Here is an 18,839-nt window from a genome sequence, read left to right as displayed (position 1 = left end):
AAGAACATTTGGTTAAAAGTGTGCGCACAGCATACCTCCTAAAGGTTATGTGTGCTATTTGCCTTAAACAAAAGAAGAGAGAGCAAGCCCCTTCCATGCACTATATTATACCCGGGATGTTTAAAACAGGACACCAGGTGGTTAACCAATGGGAAAAGCAACTGTAGTTTAAACTGACCAATCATGACAATGCAACTTTTGACGAGTAGAGTAATCCACACCCTCACAGGACAGCGTCTTTCACCTTGTTTCGTTTGTTCTCATCTACGCCAATCCACAAATTCTGGCACTTAGAAGGATGAGCTGCAGGTGCAAAGCATCACCAGTTACTTTCAATAATGCAGACCTTGACCTGGAAACATATTCATTCTTTTGCTGTGACTAGGACAGATCTCTATTGCATTCACATGCACATGCATGGTAATGTTTCAAGAAGGTGATGCATCACCACCGAGGCTAATCCTAAATTGACTTTACAGTCAAATACCCAAAGTACTGGGGGAACTCTGCAGATCAAACAGCATCTGTGGAGGGAAATGGACAGCTGAAGTTTTACATCAAGATCCTTCATCGTCTAAGTAGTTCGACACAAAACATCGACTATCCATTTCCTCCTAAAGATGTCCCCTGACCCCCTGAGTTCCTCCAGCACGTTGTGTGTTTCTCCAGATCTCAGCATCAGCAGTTTCTTGTGACTTCTTGTGGCCTTGTGGTCCGTGTGGTGAGCATACTCCTCAGTGTGGCTAGGATAGCAGTCTTAACATTTAGACCTAACTTCAAAGGAGGACCAATGTTAGATATTCGAATGTGGATGGTCCTGACGAAGGGTCTCAGCCGGAAATGTCTTCATACCAATGCTACCTGGCCTGCTGCGTTCCACCAGCATTTTGTGTGTGATGATGGTATGTAAGTGATTCTATTCTCATGTACTTTCAGATAGAGGTAATGTGTTCAGGAGGTGCTATTGGATGGAGTGGAAAATGATAAAGGTTATGAAGTGACGTCTTTGAGAAGTAAATGGCGGGAGGTTGGTGCTTATTGTGAGAGGGGAGTGGGGTGGGGAATGGTTCTGGTGAGGAAGCAAGTAAAGGGATCAAGGCCAAGAAAGATGAGAACTTTGAAAGTGTTTTCTGGTGATAGGTGAAGAAGGAGGCCGGAGAGAATGTCCCGACTCTCAGCGACCAGGAGTTGGTCTCCATGACGGTGAGAGAACTGAACCAGCACCTGCGGGGCCTGAGTAAGGAGGAGGTTGTCCAGCTGAAGCAGCGGCGACGGACACTGAAGAACCGGGGTTATGCAGCCAGCTGTCGGGTCAAGCGCGTGACACAGAAGGAAGAGCTGCAGCGACAGAGAACCGATCTCCAGCAGGAGGTGGCCAAGCTGGCCCAGGAGAACGCCAACATGAGAGTGGAACTTGATGGCTTGCGCACCAAGTATGAGGCCCTTCAGAAGTATGCTCGCACTATGGCCAAGACCCCTACCCTACCCCCCACCAGTGTCATTACCATTGTCAAATCATCTGACTCCTAGGCTCTTCTCGGACGAGGAGGTTGAATTAAAGGGCCAGAGCAGGTAAATGGAATTAAGGTACAGATGGCAGTCTTGAAATAATAGAATGGACAAGGTCTATCCTTGTTTTGATCTAAGGCAAGGCTCTTCCATGACAATGCTTCTGGAGATCACACACAGAAGCATGATGCTGTTGCTCAGCAAAAGCCTCCCTCTTAATCCCGTTTACCCTCAAAATCCTGGAGTTGCCAATCAATAACTGTCTTGTGCAGTGGTTAGTAAGTGCCTGCATCACCAGGCCAGAAGTCTGACTAAGTAGCATTGATTTTGCAGCTGGCTTTCCTGAGTTCAGAGAGGAAAATCTTCATTTTGGAATCAGTGTGGTAAGTCTGTAGATGGATTGGATGGGCTCCCCCGTCACCCATAGGTGCTTGGCTGGTTATTGAACTTGGGTTGTTCACGTTGCCATCTGAAGAGCTGAAACTCGGGAAGAATCTCCGTTTGCAACAAAGATCAGGACTACGAATGCCGGTAACAGTGGTTTCCGTCTGGGGCTTTCACAAGCCAAAACGTTAGGAATTCTGAGGAGAAATTGTATAGTAATCAAATATTGTGTCTCTTATAAGCTGTACAAATTATATACTTTTATTCAATTTCTCAGTTTCCATTATAAACTTGTTCAATGATGAAATCTGTGTAAATAGCTTGTGGCCTAGATGTCTCCAAGCTTATGCTAAGTGAAAATTGCAGACTGAGAGAGGCCATTCTTGAATCTAGGTCTTATTCTGAGAGCCAGGTACAAGTTTATTTGGAGTCAGTATAAATTGAGACACAAGAGGGCAGATGCAACAAGCAAAATGTTGGAGGAACTCAGCTGATCAGATACCATCTGTAGAGGAAAGTGAACAGTCAGCTGTCTACAGATGCTGCTTGACACATCCAGTTCCTTCAGCATTTTGTTTATTGCTCAGATATACCCAATCTTGTGTGAGGTATAATTGGTGTAATATGGCCTGAGAGGAAATAAACCGATATTACAGCTTTCAAAACTTTTGTCAATGTGGCCTTTTAGAAAATAAATTGAATTTTACTGTCTTTAATTAGTTTTTAAAAGGGAAATAATTAAAGTCCTTCTGTTTCTTGTGATTCCTGAGATACAAACAATTTCTAATCTTAGCAGGGTTGTGCAGAACTAAGGTGAAAATTCATTCAGTTCTGTGGTGTGATTTGGGAGACGCAGGTGCTGCGTGGATTCCAAAATAGACATTATTGATGAAAGAGACTACAATCTGCTAATGGTTCACACTGCAGGTAGATTATGATCTCACCCAGCACACAGCGTTGATCTGACTACAGAGTTGACAGTGCTTCAGCTAACCCCATACCTTTGCTTGGTTGCTGGTTTATTACTCTGGCCTCTGCTGCAACATGATTCAGCATTTGCTACTTTTAAGCGTTCTTGTAGATTGCCAAACTACTGACAGGCTATCTAGATTTCAGGACATTGCAGAAACCAGGCTCTCCTCCTTAGCATGCGCTTGCAAAGAGGGATTCTCCAAGGGGCATGAAGACATTGTCTGTGTTACAAGAGGGACATCCTGCCTCAAGCAACAATGTCAGAGTGAAAATGGTAGGCTCCTTCTTAATGCAACAATAGTTATTGATGTCCACCACAGCAGGAGGTCATCCCTAGGCCAGCCAATTCAAAGATAGTTGTTGCATCTCATTCTCTTACCAAGTAAAGAGTCATGCTTACAAGGACAGTTGGCTTCCCCTGATTCAGGCTGCTATCGCCTGTACTTGTATCGAGCCATTGTACCAGCTGGCAACACAAGCTAACGGGGCAGACTGATTAGTCTGCTACATTAGAGCCCCACTGTACTCTTCAGAAAGGGTGTTGAGAATCCTGTTGATCTGATATGTGCTGGGCAACATCTCATCTGTATCTGTGGTATCCTTTAACAACCTTCTTCACTATCCTCAACTCTGATCCGTTTTCATGCCATCTGCAAACTTGTTCATTGGACTTCCTATTCTTTCATCATATCAGCATACCCCTGCAATTGGAGAGTTTGTTTTCTTAGAAGACTGGCTGTATCATGGTTTTCCATAATTCTAGTCCCTTCTGTCTCTCCCGTTGAATCCTGTCTTCTCAGCAAAGATGCAGAGATGCATTCACTGAGTAATTCCATCCGCCCCTGTAGGCGTGCTACATACATGTACAGGATTTGCTGATTTTTTTGAGGACTGTTGTTTTAATTACCTAAAATGTATATTACATGGTTTGATAAATTATTATATAAGTATTGATAGAAGAAATTGCTTTATTAGTTTACAGAGTAAATCTCATAAGTGGCTTCCTACTGTGAATCAACAGCCTTGCCTCATTGTTCTTGGTAAACTAGTACAACTTCTGTGTATGTTTGTGTTAGACAAATTTTTGTTGTGATGTGTGAATTCCATAAGGATGAATTTCAAATGTTCAAAGATTCAATTTAATGTTATGTTAAATGTATACAATATACATCCTGAAATGCTTTTTCTTTGCAAAACACCCACAAAAACAGAGAGGTCCCCCAAGGAATGAATGACAGATAAATGTGAGAACCCCAAAGGCCCACCCCCCAGTTCCCTTGCGCGTACACTGCAAAACAAAAGGTGCACCTGCTACCAGGGACAAGCATGAGCAAAGCAATAGCAAAGACACAGACTTGCAGTTACCCCAAAGACTATCACATTTTATACAGTATTCAACAAACCACAGGTTCTCTCTCTCCCTAATAAGGGAGAAGGAAGTGTTCCCCATTTTCACAGCGAGCAGGAGACATAACAACAACCCACTTGTTTACGATGTTAAAAAGTCTGTTTTGTTGCCTTTCACGAGCTCTGTGCCTGAAAATCGTAAAGATCTCGGGTCTTCGGGCCCACAGCGATAGATTTTCAGGCCTCCCCAACGACACACAAGTCTCCTGCTGAGACACCGACCCTCGATCCGCTCGTCTCTAGAGCCCCAAGATCTCAGACTTCCAAACACTAGGCTATCTCCCAGGCCGACCCCTTGGTCTGCCGAACGTCAGTCGGTTCTGAAACCCTGAAAACGGGTCCCATTCCTGCAAAGAACCGGTCAGCGTGTAGCTGCAGGTCAGGGTCTTCAAAAGAACCCCCGAAAGGGAAAAGTAGAGATATTAAAGATGGAAATAGAGCTGCTTCCGAAGATGCAAGCAAAGGAGTTGCTGTTTAGCACGACTGCCATAATGCAGCAGTACACTGCGTATATTAGAACTAACGGGTCTCAGCATGGATCCTTACAGAACATCACTGGTCACAGACCTGCAGTCAGAAAAACATATTCACCAATGCCATATCTATGACTAAGCCAATTTTGGATCCATTTTACTAACTCACTGTGGATCCCATGAGCTTTAATCTCTGGGATTATCTTGTTCATATGTTACTAGTGCCAATACCAAAGTTGTATACAAATCCAACTAAAGTATTTCCAACACTAAAATTAAAAAAAAATGTAAGGTCTTAATATATTTGAATCTTTGCATTAAGATCAATTCTAACAAATACAAATAACCCAAAAACAAGAGAATATCTCACCCTGCTAAAATGCTCCAACTTCCTCATGATCGAAGTGGGGATCTGGGTCATTTGTATAGGAAAACTCAAACACCGATTGTGTATCTTGTATACGGGAGACTGTTATTCACATTGAAGGTAAATGTAACAACCTCTTAACTGATCCCCTGAAGACCTTACTGGTAACTATTAAGGTATTTTATTCAAGATCTATGTATAATTTAATCAAGGTATCAAAAGAAATATTAACAATTTTTCCCTTTTGTGGAGGTTTCAATCAGGCCTTTCCCAAACTAGATGACCACTTGAGTTAGCAAGGATCAATAAACTCTAGATCTATCTTACTCATACACCATCTTGGAACATTGCTATAAATAAAGATCTTGTATTTTGAAGTAATATAAAAAAAAACTGTTGTCTTAATGTGTTTGATGTAGGTTTTTTTTCTTTGGACAAATTCTTTTCAGAGTATTGAGGTTGTTACCCATGCCTTTATGAGAATCTCTAACTGCAGCCTCGTCATCAAAAGCAAGGTTATAGCATCCGATGTTATATTGATTGAGATGAAAACCACTTTCTCCCTTCTTTAAAATACTTAAAATACAATATCCATCATGCAATTAGATAAGGTAGAGTGTGGGGTCCCTTGGTTGATATCCTTCTTAATGGGATTCCCTCTCGCATGCACAATCATCATAGACAAGTCTCAGTACAACTCGAAGAATGTATCAGTGAATTTTAGTATACATCCTTAAAACACTGGGCCCAATTGTTGATAACCAACTATAAATATTGTCAATTGTTAACTTCTTTATTATGTAGACAATATGCACTGTCCTACCCTCGTGAATTATCTTCATTAACTGAAAAAGAATCAAGTTTTGAGACAGGACTTCCCTTGCACAAATCCAAACTGATGATCCCTAATACGTCCGTGCTTTTCCAACTGTCAGTAAATCCTGTACCTTGGAATCTTCAATAATTTCCTCAGCGTGAGTATGAACCTCACTGGTTCTATAATTTCCTGGAATACCCTGATGCCCTTCTTTCCAAGAAGTTAATTTATAACATTGGCTACTTCCAATCTTCTAGGACCTTGCCTTTGGTTAAAGAGATGCAAAGATCTCCCTTAAGAGTCCAGAAATATCCTTCCTCGATATTCTAGGATGGATTCCATCAGTATTCTTGGGACATCCACCTCATCATATCAAGACACCTACATCATCTCTTTCTTAATATTGACGCTTCAGAATATCAACATACCCCTCACAAAATGCTGGAGGAACTCAGCCGACCAGGCAGCATCTATGGAAAAGATCAAGCAGTCGATGTTTTCATCAGAAAACCCTCCATCAGAACTGCACAGATGCTGCCTGGCCTGCTGAGCTCCTTCAGCATTTTGTTTGTGTTGATTTGGATTTCCAGCATCTGTAGTTTTTCTCGTGTTTGTGATCAACATACCCCTCCCTGTTTTCACCGACATGATACCTCCGACTCCATGCATAATTTCTCTCATTTGTCCTTATAATGAACCTACCATTTCCCTCACTATCTGCATACTCCTGTTGTACAAGTATCATGTTTTGGGATTCTCCTTAATCTTATTCACCAAAGACATTTCATAGTTCACTTTAGACCATAAGGCATAAAAACAGAATTAGTCCATCTGGCTATCGAATCTGCTCTGCCATTCAATCATGGGTGATCCTTCTGCCTCCTCAACCCCACTCCCTGCCTTCTCCCCGTAACCTTTGATGCCATGTCCAATCAAGAACCTATCAATCTCTGCTTTAAATACACCCAGCGACCTGGCCTCCACAGCAGCATGTGACAATAAATTCCACAAATTCACCATCCTCTGGCTAAAGAAATTTCTCTGCATCTCTGTTTGGAAAGGGCGCCCCTCTATCCTGAGGCTGTGCCCTCTTGTTCTAGACTCCCCCACCATGGGAAACATACCTATCCACATCTACTTTGTCTAGGGCTTTCGATATTCAAAGGGCTTTAATGAGATCCCCTCATCCTTCTGAATTCCAGCGAGTACCGACCCAGAGCCATCAAATATTCCTTGAAAGATAACCTTTTCATTCCTGGAACCATCCTTGTGAACCTCCTCTGGATCCTCTCCAATGTCAGCCCATCTTTTCTACGATGAGGAATGAAACCTGTTCACAGTACTCAAGGTGAAGCCTCAGCATCACATTCTTGCTCTTGTATTCTAGATCTCTTGAAATGATTGCTAACATGGCATTTGCATTCTTCACCATTAACTCGACCTGCAAGTTAATCTTTAGCCTGTTCTGCATAATGACTCCCAAGTCCCTTTGCATCTCAAATTTTTGGATTTTCTGCCCATTTAGAAAATAGTCCGCACACTTACATCTACTACCAAAGTGCATGACCATGCATTTTCCAACATTGTATTTAATTTGCCACTTTCTTGTCCATTCTCCTAATCTTTCTAAGCCTTTCTGCATCCTACCTGTTTCCTCAACACTACCGGCCCCTCCACCAATCTTTGTATCATCTGCAAACTTGGCAACAAAGCCATCTATTCCATCAGCTAAATTATTTATGTACAGCATAAAAAGAAGTGGTCCCAACACCGACCCCTGTGGAACACCACTAATCACTGACAGCCAACCAGAAAAGGATCCTTTTATTCCCACTCGCTGCCTCCTACCAATCAGCCAATGCTCTAACCATGTTAGTAACTTTCCAAAATACCATGGGCTCTTAACTTGTTAAGCAGCCTCATGTGTGGCACCTTGTCAAAGGCCTTCTGAAAGTCCAACTATACAACATCCACTGCATCCCCTCATCCCCTTTATCGATCCTGCTTGTAATCTCCTCAAAGAATTGGAACAGGTTCATCAAGCAGGATTTTCCCTGTCTTTGTACTATCTTGTCCTGTGTCATCAAGTACTCCATAACCTCATCTTTAACAATTGACTCCAACATCTTCCCAACCACTGAGGTCAGGCTAACTGGTCTATAATTTCTTTTCTATTTCCTTTGTTAAAGAGTGGAGTGACATTTGCAATTTTCCAGTCCTCTGGCACTATGCCAGAGTCCAATGATTTTTGAAAGATTATTTCTAATGCCACCACAATATCGAACACTACCTCCTTCAGAATCCTAGGGTGCAGTTCATCTGGTCTCGGTGATTCATGTACCTTTAGGTCTTTCAGCTTTTTGAGCACCTTCTCTCTTGTAATAGTAACTGTACCCACTTCTCTTCCTTCACACACTACAACATTAAGCAAACTGCTGGTGTCTTCCTCCCAGTGAAGACTGATGCATAATACTGATTTAGTTCATTACCCATCTCCATGTCCCCTTTTATTATTTTTCCTGCCTCATTTTCTAGTGGTACTATGTCCACTCTCATTTCTCTTTTATTATTAATGTACTTGAAAAAACTTTTACTATCCACTTTGATATTATTTGCTAGCTTGCTTTCATATTTCATCTTTTCTCTTCTAATGATTTTTTTTAGTTGCTCTCTGTCGGTTTTTAAAAACTTCCCAATCCTTTAACTTCCCACTAATTTTTGCTTTGTTGCATGCCCTTTCTTTTGCTTTTGCAATAGCTTTGACTTCCCTTGTCAGCCATGGTTGTACTATTTTACCATTTGAGTATGTACTGTATAGCCTACAGTATAAGAGATTACGTTTTAGTAACACGTCATTGAATGCGCTATTAGGTGCGTATTGATCTGTGTGTGTGCCGAGTTGGGTTTCTGCCAGTAAAGTTTCTGCCATGAAACTTAGCTGCCGTCTCCAGCGTTTTTTTATTAATAGCATTGTTGTGTAACCAGGCCACATACACAACAGAGTATTTCTTCACTGGAATACATATGTCCTGCACCTTCCTCATTTTCCCAGAAATGCACACCATTGCTGCTCTGCTGATATCCCTGCCAGCAACTCCTTCTAATTTACTTTGGCCAACTCCTTTCTCATCGCACTGTAATTTCCCTTATTCCACTGAAATACTGCAATATCAGACTTCACTTTCAAGTTTCAAGTTGAACACAATCATATTCGAATCACTGGTTCCTAAGGGTTCTTTTAGCTTCAGCTCCCTAATAGCCTCCGATTCATTACATAACACCCAATCCAGTGTAGCTGATCCCCTGAGTTAGGCTCAGTGACAAACTGCTCTAAAAAGCCGTCTCGTAGACATTCAACAAACCCACTCCTTTGAGATCCATTATCAACCTGATTTTCCCAATCAACCTGCATGTTAAAATCTCCCATGACTACCATAACATTGTCCTTTTGACTCGCATTTTCTATTTCCTTTTGTAATCTGTGGGCCACATGCCAGCCAGTGTTGGGAGGCCTGTATATAACTGCCATCAACTTCCTTTTACCCTTTCAGTTTCTTAACTCACCCCACAGGATTCAACAACTTCTCATCCTATGAAACATTTTTCTGCTGATTTGATGCCATTCTTTACCAGTAGAGCCACGCCAACCCCTCTGTCTACCTTCCTATCCCTCCAATACAATGTGTAATCTTGGATGTTCAGCTCCCAACTACAACCATCCTTTCAGTGATGGCCACAACATCATACCTGGCATTCTGTAATACCGCAACAAGATCATCCACCTTATTTCTTATACTATGCGCATTTAGATACAACACCTTTAGTACGGTATTTGCTATCCTTTCAGATTTTGCATCCATCATGTTTTGATACTCAGCCTGTTGGCTGCAATTAAGTCCCATCACCTGCCTGTCCTTCCTGACAGTCTGACTGCACGCTATCTTTACTTTTTAACCATCCAACCTTTCCTGAATCCCTTCACTCCAATTCCCATACCCCAGCCAAGTTAGTTTAAACCCTCCCCAACAGCTCTAACAAACCTGCCCGCGGGAATATTGTCCCCCTGTGGTTCAGGTGCAACCCGTCACTTTTGAACAGGTCATACCTCCCCCAGAAGAGATCCCAATGATCCAAGACCCTGAAGCCCTGACCCCTGACCCAGCTTCTCAACCATGCATTTATCTGCCAAATGATCCTGCTTCTACCCTCACTGGTACATGGCACAGGCAGCAATGTCTGGATCTGAGTCTCTGGATCTCCCAGTTCTCCAACAACCAGCCTGTGTAAAGCGTCCTCTTAGTTTCTTGATTAAGTTTTTTTCTGCTTCCTTTATGTTCTTCAAGGACTTTATTCAATTTCAGTTTCCTAAGCCTTATTTATATACACTTTCTTTTTGACTAATTTGCAACATCTTATCTTCCAAGGTGCCTGAATCTTGTCAAACTTCTCTTTCTATGGACAAGTGGACAGATCTCAAGAAACCCTGTGCTTAACTCGTTGGGCTTTGGGCACCGCCCTCTTACATGCAGCAGAAGCCTGAACAAGCTGGACAAAAGCCAGCAAGAGAGCAATCATCAGGGCAGTGATATTCCTCTAGGTCAGGGTTCAGCAATATTTGCTATCTGTTCATCTAGCCTTGCCGTCCTGGTCAGCTTCTCAGGGCTAACACACTTATCACCAATATGATGTGGTTGCAGGAAAACAGGCTAAAACTGGAACTAATCTGCATACTTGGGTCAGATGAGTTGGGTTCAATGGCACTTGTTGCATGACTTCAGTTTGGACACATAAGCAAGAAGCAAGGGCTTACTTTCCAAGTGTCACCTGCAGTTCCATTACACTCTTCTGAAACACACTCAGAATGCTTTTCAACTAGCAAAGCTTTCTGCAATGTATTCATTGTTGTGATAGAGAAAAAAAAAATCAGAAAATTTCACAAAATTAATTCCAGCAATGATTGAGTCAGGATTTGTTTTTAAGTAATCTTGTCTGACGTACAAATTCTGTCCAGGATAACTCCCTTTCTCTTCTGCAAAACAGTTTAATGTTTCATCACTTGCTTGGTTATCAATTCACTTCAAGACTCTGAACCTGCCATCTCACCCATGAAAGTATTTTCTACTGAGGCACAGAGACATAGGAGTTTTTGTGTAGGGGTCAAAGGGTCTAGGTTGAAATCTCAAAGTATATAGAGAAAGGAGGGGTAGAGTTGAGAAGTCAAAATGAAAATTAAGGGGGCAGCTTGCTGTTGCTTCTGATAATGGAATCTTACTGGGGGTGTAGATGTAAAGAAATGATTTGTTCCATTTGACTAGCAACTCTGGTGAAGGTGGAATCTCAGTTTTTCTTTTTACACAGCAACCAGAAAGTTTATTGCTTGTGGATTAATTGGTGGAATGTCAGAGGCTTCAAGCTACTCCAGACACCGATACAGACACCCCTTAGGACATCACTTGGTACCCAGAGCTGAAGATGCATGGTGACATCCTCCAGATGGTTAACGAAGCTACTTCTTTCATCTCTTTTGTCCTTTTTTTCCAAATATGGTTCTACTACCATTGGACCTAGTGGTCTACATTTTGGTGTGTGTTTTGGGCTGATCGAGCAGTCTGGCAATTTGTTGCTTTTGAAAGTGTTTCGGACGGAATGTGCAGCCCTGAAGCCAAGAAGCCTGGAGATGTCCTCGTTCACCAGTCATTGAAAGCAAGCATGCAGGTACAGCAGGCAGTGAAGAAAACTAATGGCATGCTGGCCTTTAAAACTAGAGGAATTGAGTATAGGAGTAAAGAGGTCCTTCTGCAGCTGTATGTACAGGGCCCTGGTGAGACCACACCTGGAGTATTGTGTTCAGTTTTGGTCTCCAAGTTTGAGGAAGGACATTCTTGCTATTGAGGGAGTGCAGCGTAGGTTCACGAGGTTGATTCCTGGGATAGCGGGACTGTCATATGTTGAAAGATTGGAGCGACTGGGTTTGTATACACTGGAATTTAGAAGGATGAGAGGGGATCTGATTGAAACATATAAGATTATTAAGGGATTGAACATGCTAGAGGCAGGAAACATGTTCCCGATGTTGGGGAGTCCAGAACCAAAGGCCACAGTTTAAGAATAAGGGGTAGGCCATTTAGAACAGAGTTCAAGGAAAACTTTTTCACCCAGAGTTGTTGATCTATGGAATGCTCTGCCTCAGAAGGCAATGGAGGCCAATCCTCTGGATGCTTTCAAGAAAGAGTTAGATAGAGCTCTTAAAGATAGCGGAGTCAAGGGATATGGGGAGAAGGGAGGAACGGGGTACTGACTGTGGGTGATCAGCCATGATCACAGTGAATGGCGGTGCTGGCTCCAAGGGCCGAATGGCCTACTCCTGTACCTATTGTCTATTGAGATAGGGCATGAGCCCGCAATCAATTCCATTTCGCACCGATGTCGCCAATTAAAGTTCCGAGGAAGAATGAAATCATTAAGGCGAGCGCAGAAAGTGAGAGGACCGTCTACCAGCCTCTTGCTCGCTGTTCCCAAAGGAAGGTGCCAGTGTTGGACTTCTTGGGCAAGGTTTAATTGACACGTTGGACTCTGCTGTTCAGGCTGTGATTGGTTTTTGGTCATCCTCATTTTGTCACTATTTTGAAGTGGAGTGGCCTGCAGTTAACGAACACTGAGCAGAACTGAATATACCTCGACTCTTTCAAATTTATGTTTTATATTCTGTATTTTTTTATTTTTATATTTTTATTGTTTTTACTTCAGTGTGGGGGGACGGGAGTTTGTTGTATTTCTTTGAACGGGTTCCTTGGGTTTTGTTTTGTGGCTGTTTGTGGGGAAGATGAATCTCAGGGTTGTATACCACAAGCATACTTCGATAATAAAAATAATCTTTGAATCTTACTGGTCCTGTCTTTCAGACACAAACTGATTAGGTACTTGTAAAAGATCCTGTGGCTTTATTTTGAAAAAATAAGAGCATAATATCCCTGTTCGAAAGCACATTTAAAACAATTATCAGATCACTTTCACATTACCTTATGTGGGGTTTGATTTCATGCAATAGGGTTCAAAAAATGCTTCCTCTGTAAAGCATTCCGAGTCTAATCCTATATATGAATTAGGATCAGCAGGAGGCCATCTGGCACTTTGAGCCTGCTCTGCTATTCATCAAGACTGTGGCTAATCATTTACCTCAGCTTTATCTTACTGCACTGTCCCCATAACCCCCTGATTCCCTTAAAATGAAAAAAAAACCTACCAAATCTCTGCTTAAAATAAACTCAGTTGACCGAGCCTTTGGGATGGAGAATTCCAAATATTCACCACCACTTATGTGAAGAAATTTGTCCTCATCTCAGTTGTAAATGGTCTACACCTTGTTCTGGAATTGGTTCATTATTGTCACATGTACTGAAATACAGTGAAAAGTTTATCTTGTGTACTGTCCATACAGATCACATTACAATGTGCAGAGGTAGAACAAGGTAAAACAATATCAATACAGGATAAAGTGTACCAGTTACTGAGGAAAGTAGACAACGGCTGCAAGCTCATAATGAGGTAGATTCATCTTATCGCACTATGGTATCACTGAATGGTCTTATAACAGTGCTGTTCTTGAGCCTGGTGCTATGTATTTTCAGGCTGTTGTGTCTTTTGCCCGATGGAAGGGGGAGAAGGGAGATTGTCTCTGGTGGACGGGCTCTATGATGATCCTGCCTCACCTGGCAGAGAGGCAGAGAGAGGTACAGACAGAATCCACAGGCTTCTTTCTACAAAGTGCTGAGTTGTGTCCACAGCTCTCTACAGTTTCTTGTGGTCACGTGCAGGGCAGTTGCCATACAAGCCATGATGTATCTTGACAGAACTCCCAGTTCCACTCCAATAACTGATTCAGGAACCTTGGGTTCCAGGCTTTTTACTTGGGGAAATACTCTTTCTTCATCCATTCTGCACTCTGTCCAATCCACTAAAATTTTTCAAATATCACCTCCTATTTGTCTAAACTTTATGGAATACAACCTTAGTCTACTCATTTTCTGCTCAAATAGGAACCCAGCCATCTCAGAACTGGCCAGGTGAAGAATCAGCTTTATTTTTTCACATGTAAATTGAAACACACAGTGGAATGTGTCGCTTGTGTTAACAGCCAAGGATGTGCTGGGAGCAATCTGCAAGTGTTGCCACACGTTCCAGCACCAACATACCGTGCCCACAATGTTCCACACAACAACAAGCCCCTTTCACATCCTCACGATCCTTCCACCCACCCAGATAGGCAACCTCCAGGTCTCCAGTCCTTGTCCTCAGATTCTCACATTTGCAGACATCGAACTTCAAGCTTCGATTATACCCCATAACTGATCATAGGTTAGGCCTTTTGGCCTCAGCTTCCTAGGCTCTTCATTTATTTCTCTCAATCTCTAACTTCCCATCATTCCTGTTCCTAAACCCAACCTGACCCCAATTCCCTTCTCTTTGCCAAAACCACCCCTATGAACCTTAAAAAGCAACTCAGTCTGATCGAAGATATTGGAAGACATTGCAGCTGGACACCATCTTAACCAGAATGAATCTATATTACAATCTTTGTAATGTCAACTCCATCCTCTTGATTAAGGGGGTTAAAACCCCAGTTACAGTCTCACTAAGGCCCCACATCAAGGCAGTAATACTTTATTTATTTACCATGTCTCACCTAATAAAGATCAATGTACAATTTTCTTTCCTATTTTCTTGAAGCATCTGCTTTTTGGCTTTCAGTGATGTGTATGTACATTTATCCCAGGACCCTTTGAATGTCAACATGGCAATCTGTCAGCATTTAAAACTGCTTTTCTGTTTATTGCACAGACTGGTGGCCTCATATTTCATCAGCCACATGATCTATTTCTCACCCAGTTACTTAGCTTGTCCCTGTCCTATTGAACACTCTCGATCTAGTTGCAGTCCTGGCTAGGGCTGTGTCATCAGCAGTCTCTTTAGTCCCATCACTGATAGAGATTGGCATTTGGTTATTCATTGACATACAGTGTGTACAGAATAGGACCTTTGAGCCACACTGCCCAACAATCCCCGATTTAATCCCGGGACAATTTACATTGACCGATTAACCCACCAACTGGTACATCTTTGGACTGTGGGAGGAACCAGGAGCATCTGGAGGAAACACATGTAGCCACATAGTCATGGAGTGAATGTACAAACTCCTTTGAGGCAGCACCAGGAATTGAACCCCTGTAGCCTGTATTGAAGAGCTTTGTGCTAACCACCATGCTACTGATTAGAGGGCCTAAGAAGTGATCCATATGGTTACGACTTACTGAGCCTTGAAAGGCCTGTATATTCCACCTCATCATTTCAGTCTTTACCTCACTATTTGCCTTTTGCACTATTTATTTTGTAACTTACAGTAATTTCTATGTACTGCTGCCACAACACAAATTTCATGATATATGTCAGTGATAATAAACCTGACTGATTCTTGTTCTCAATTCACATAAGTAGATTACCCCTCCCCCCATTCATATGTTTAAACCACAGTCTCTTATCTGTGTGGGATCTGATCAAACACCTGCTGAAAATTTAAATGCACTACATCTGCTGGAACTCTCTAACATAGTCTACCAACCATATATTCAAAGAACTTCAATAAATTAGTCAGACATCCTTAAGGCTGACAGGTCACCCAGATTTCAAGATCAGATTACAAGGTCTGCAGATGCTGGAAATGCAGAGCAACACATAAAGTGCTGGAGGATCTCAGCAGGTCAGGCAGCATCTGTGGAAATGAATAAGCAGTTGACGTCTCAGGCTGGGACTCTTCTTCAAGAATGGAAAGGAAGGGGGAAGATGCCAAAATAATAAGGTGGGGGAGGGGAAGGGAGGATAGCCAGAAGGTGATAGATGAAGTCAGGTGGGCTGGGGAAGAAGGAATCTGAGAAGAGAGTGGACTATAGAAGAAAGTGAAGGAGGAGGGGACCCAGGGCAAGGTGATAGGCAGGTGAGAAGAGGTAAGAGGCCAGAATGGGGAGTAGAAGAGGTGAGGGTGAGGGATTTTTTTTAAACCAGAAGTTGAAATTAATATTCATGCCATCAGATTGGTACATAGGAGTGTTTGGGACACTAAATGGATAGATTTACTGGACTGCAAGCAACTCCTACTGTTTGTGGCCGCCTTTCTGACTTGCAGCTGCCCAGTTTATGATTGGTTCACTGTAAATTAGGGAGGACCTGCGTAAGGTTGCCCTGTTGCGCCATCTAGTGGCTTTCATAATTCAGGATCTTGCGGATTAGTTGGTGAGTTAGCAAATCACCCGTTCTGCATCAAGCACGAGGTTTGTGTGGACCACATCTACAATCTATATCAGTGACATGCTGAATGTTCAGTTTCTATATTGAAATTCTGTAAATTGAACAAAATATCTGCTTGATTAATGTGGCTATCAACACGAATTGTGTGAGAGATAAATCCAGAGTGAAGATTGCAACTGGTGTCATTGTCTGTCCAGGATGCCACTCTGATTGCCCAGCATTAGGTAACTACAGACACGAGGTACTGCAGATGCTGGAAATCTGGAGTAATGCACACAGCGTGCTGGAGGAGCTCAGCATCTATGGACGGGAATAAAGAGTTAACATTTTGGGCTGAGACCCTTTATCAGGATTGGAAAGGAAAGGGAAAGAAACCCAAGGAAGAAGCTGGAGCGAGGGGAGGAGGGTGGCAGGTGAGAGAAAGGGAGGAGGTAAAGTAAAGAGCTGGGTTAATTGATTGAAGAGATAAAGGACTGGAGTAGAGAGGTAACTGGAGCTTGTGGATTCTGTGGAGGGTGTTTAAAAAAGGCGTATGTTGCTGCTCTGATGAGAATCCTGTTTTTCACCTGTCGCACCATGGCTTGCGTTTGTGATATTCTGTCTCTGCACTAGTTTCTCATTCACCTTTCAGTATAAAATACACTTCTCTGGATTCTACAACTCTGCTGTCTGAAGCACTTACAATGTGAAATGTATTCCTCAGAGAAGCAGAAGGAAATCTGCAGACCTCACCTGGCCAGAGCTTGTGATTCTAGTCACACTTCAAATTAGCTAGTTCATGACTGCCCACCAAAGAGGCTTTAACTGCCCTGGCCTGCCATTGTATTGCTTTGTATAGTTACAAGAAGGATTTATATTTATGAAGTACCTTCTACCACCTTCTGTTATCCCAAAGTATTAATGGAAAATAGGAAGCAAGTGGAAAGCAATGATGCCAGAAGGCAAATACACTAGAGATTCTGCAGATGCTGGAAATCCAGAGGAACACACATCAAATGCTGGAGGTACTCAGCAGGTCAGGTAGCATCTGTGGAGAGGCATGAAGAGTTGACATTTCAGGCTGAGACCCTTCATCAGGAGAGGAAAGGAAGGGGGAAGAAGACAGGATGAGATGGTGGTTGGAAGGGGAAGGAGTATAAGCTGGGAGGTGACAGGTGAAGTCAGGTGAGAGAGATGTAGGTGTAGATGTAGATGCAGCGTGAGGCCCAAGACTCCTGTACCTTTTCATGGCAGCAGCAAGTAAGAGACAGAGGGCGACCAGTCAACATAGGCAGATGGCGTTGAACACCTACTCGCCTTTTGCTCTTGTCCATTTCAATCTTGCTCGACGTTTTAATCGGTGAAGCCGATCATGGGTTTGTACTCTGCCTTTTGGCCAAACACTCCACTCTCAATCCTGCTGAAATACCCTGGAGGCAGCAAGTGTGTCAGATTGCTCTGTCGGCTCAAAAACACATCATCAACATGTAAATTACAGGCTCCAATCGCATTCAGTTTAGTAGTAGAAGCATTTTTAGAAGAAGTAGCAGTTTAGTTATACTGTCTGCAGGACATCACGTTGGTCGCTGATGCCATCTTAAGAAAAAAATGGTAAATATGTGTTTGGTGGTAGGAACCCATCTAAGATGGCAGAAGCTGAGGAGAATGATGTGTTGGATGCAAAGGCTCATGGGGTGGTAGATAAGGACAAGAAGAACTTCATGGGGTGAGGGCGATGTCTGGGAAGTGGAGGGGACTAGGGTGTGGGCAGCATCACATCACGTTAAGGCAACTGGGAACATTAACACTGGATTAACCAGTGATTCCAACATTTCCAAAGATCTTTTTTTATGAAAGGTTAGGTTATGAATGAAGATTCATAAGATGAAGTCAACAGAGTTTGTCATCAAAATGTTAGTCGTAATTGATACCTGTACCTGGCAGGAAGCCCAAGAAGAGTTTATTTTGATTAGGTTAAACTTTACACATACTTTTGTCTTCACTGTGGAGAGAACCCTGATATTACTGTCTTTGGATGGTCTTGGATAATTGCTGAGGTTTGACTGTATTTTAGTTTGCTTCATGTTGCGCCTGACTCAGAACCGTCAGGCATCTCTGCAAAAAATGACAAGCGGAGGTACTAACTTAAAAGGCCGTTTGCATCTTGATAGAGTGCTAAAATCCTTTTGGTCTTGGTCTTTAGTCAAAGAAGTAAGGTTAGAATGATCAAGGAAGAGAATTAGAGATGTGTAGGAAGGGAATTTCAAAATGTTACAGCCTTAACAGCCAATATTGGTAAATCACTACCAACTGTATTGGAAGTCTAAGATTACATTTTAGAAGGGGATGGGGTGGGGTGGAAGGAAGAGAGGGGATTGGATGAGGAAGACCAGAGAAAAATCAGGTGAAATCAGAGAGAGGAAATGTGGAGAAATGTGAAAACAAACATAATTATTGAAAAGATCTAACCGGTTTTGAAATCCATTGTAGTTGAGTGAGCCCAGGACTGATTATACAACGTACTCACCTGTTAATTTATTATTCAGCTGCCTTCGCCAACCGGTGAACTGCATCTCACGAACCTAAATATTTCAATTTTGACTTTAACAAAGTTATTTTGTGGATGTTATAA

The 18,839-nt window shown here is 42.4% G+C and overlaps 1 protein-coding gene and 1 long non-coding RNA gene across 3 annotated transcripts in view; one reads left to right on the top strand and one right to left on the bottom strand.

Moving 5' to 3' along the window:
* Positions 1 to 5,493, top strand: part of mafk (v-maf avian musculoaponeurotic fibrosarcoma oncogene homolog K) — a 24,959-nt gene extending 19,466 nt beyond the window's left edge. For both annotated transcript variants that reach the window (XM_059979788.1, XM_059979789.1), the window contains exon 3: positions 1,141 to 5,493. In XM_059979788.1, coding sequence (XP_059835771.1) covers positions 1,141 to 1,530 — 390 coding nt within the window. In that variant the 3' untranslated portion in view covers positions 1,531 to 5,493. The remainder of the gene's footprint in view (positions 1 to 1,140) is intronic.
* On the bottom strand, positions 1,965 to 18,839 carry LOC132399446 (uncharacterized). The gene is made up of 3 exons (XR_009514000.1): positions 18,735 to 18,839; positions 17,449 to 17,637; positions 1,965 to 2,090 (listed from the first exon to the last, which is right to left on the bottom strand). It is a non-coding gene; the product is annotated as an uncharacterized LOC132399446 (long non-coding RNA).

Source organism: Hypanus sabinus, chromosome 9, assembly GCF_030144855.1.
Source record: "Hypanus sabinus isolate sHypSab1 chromosome 9, sHypSab1.hap1, whole genome shotgun sequence".
NCBI lineage: Eukaryota > Metazoa > Chordata > Chondrichthyes > Myliobatiformes > Dasyatidae > Hypanus > Hypanus sabinus.
Note: the sequence above shows the minus strand (reverse complement) of the source record. Positions and strands in the feature narration are given on the sequence as shown.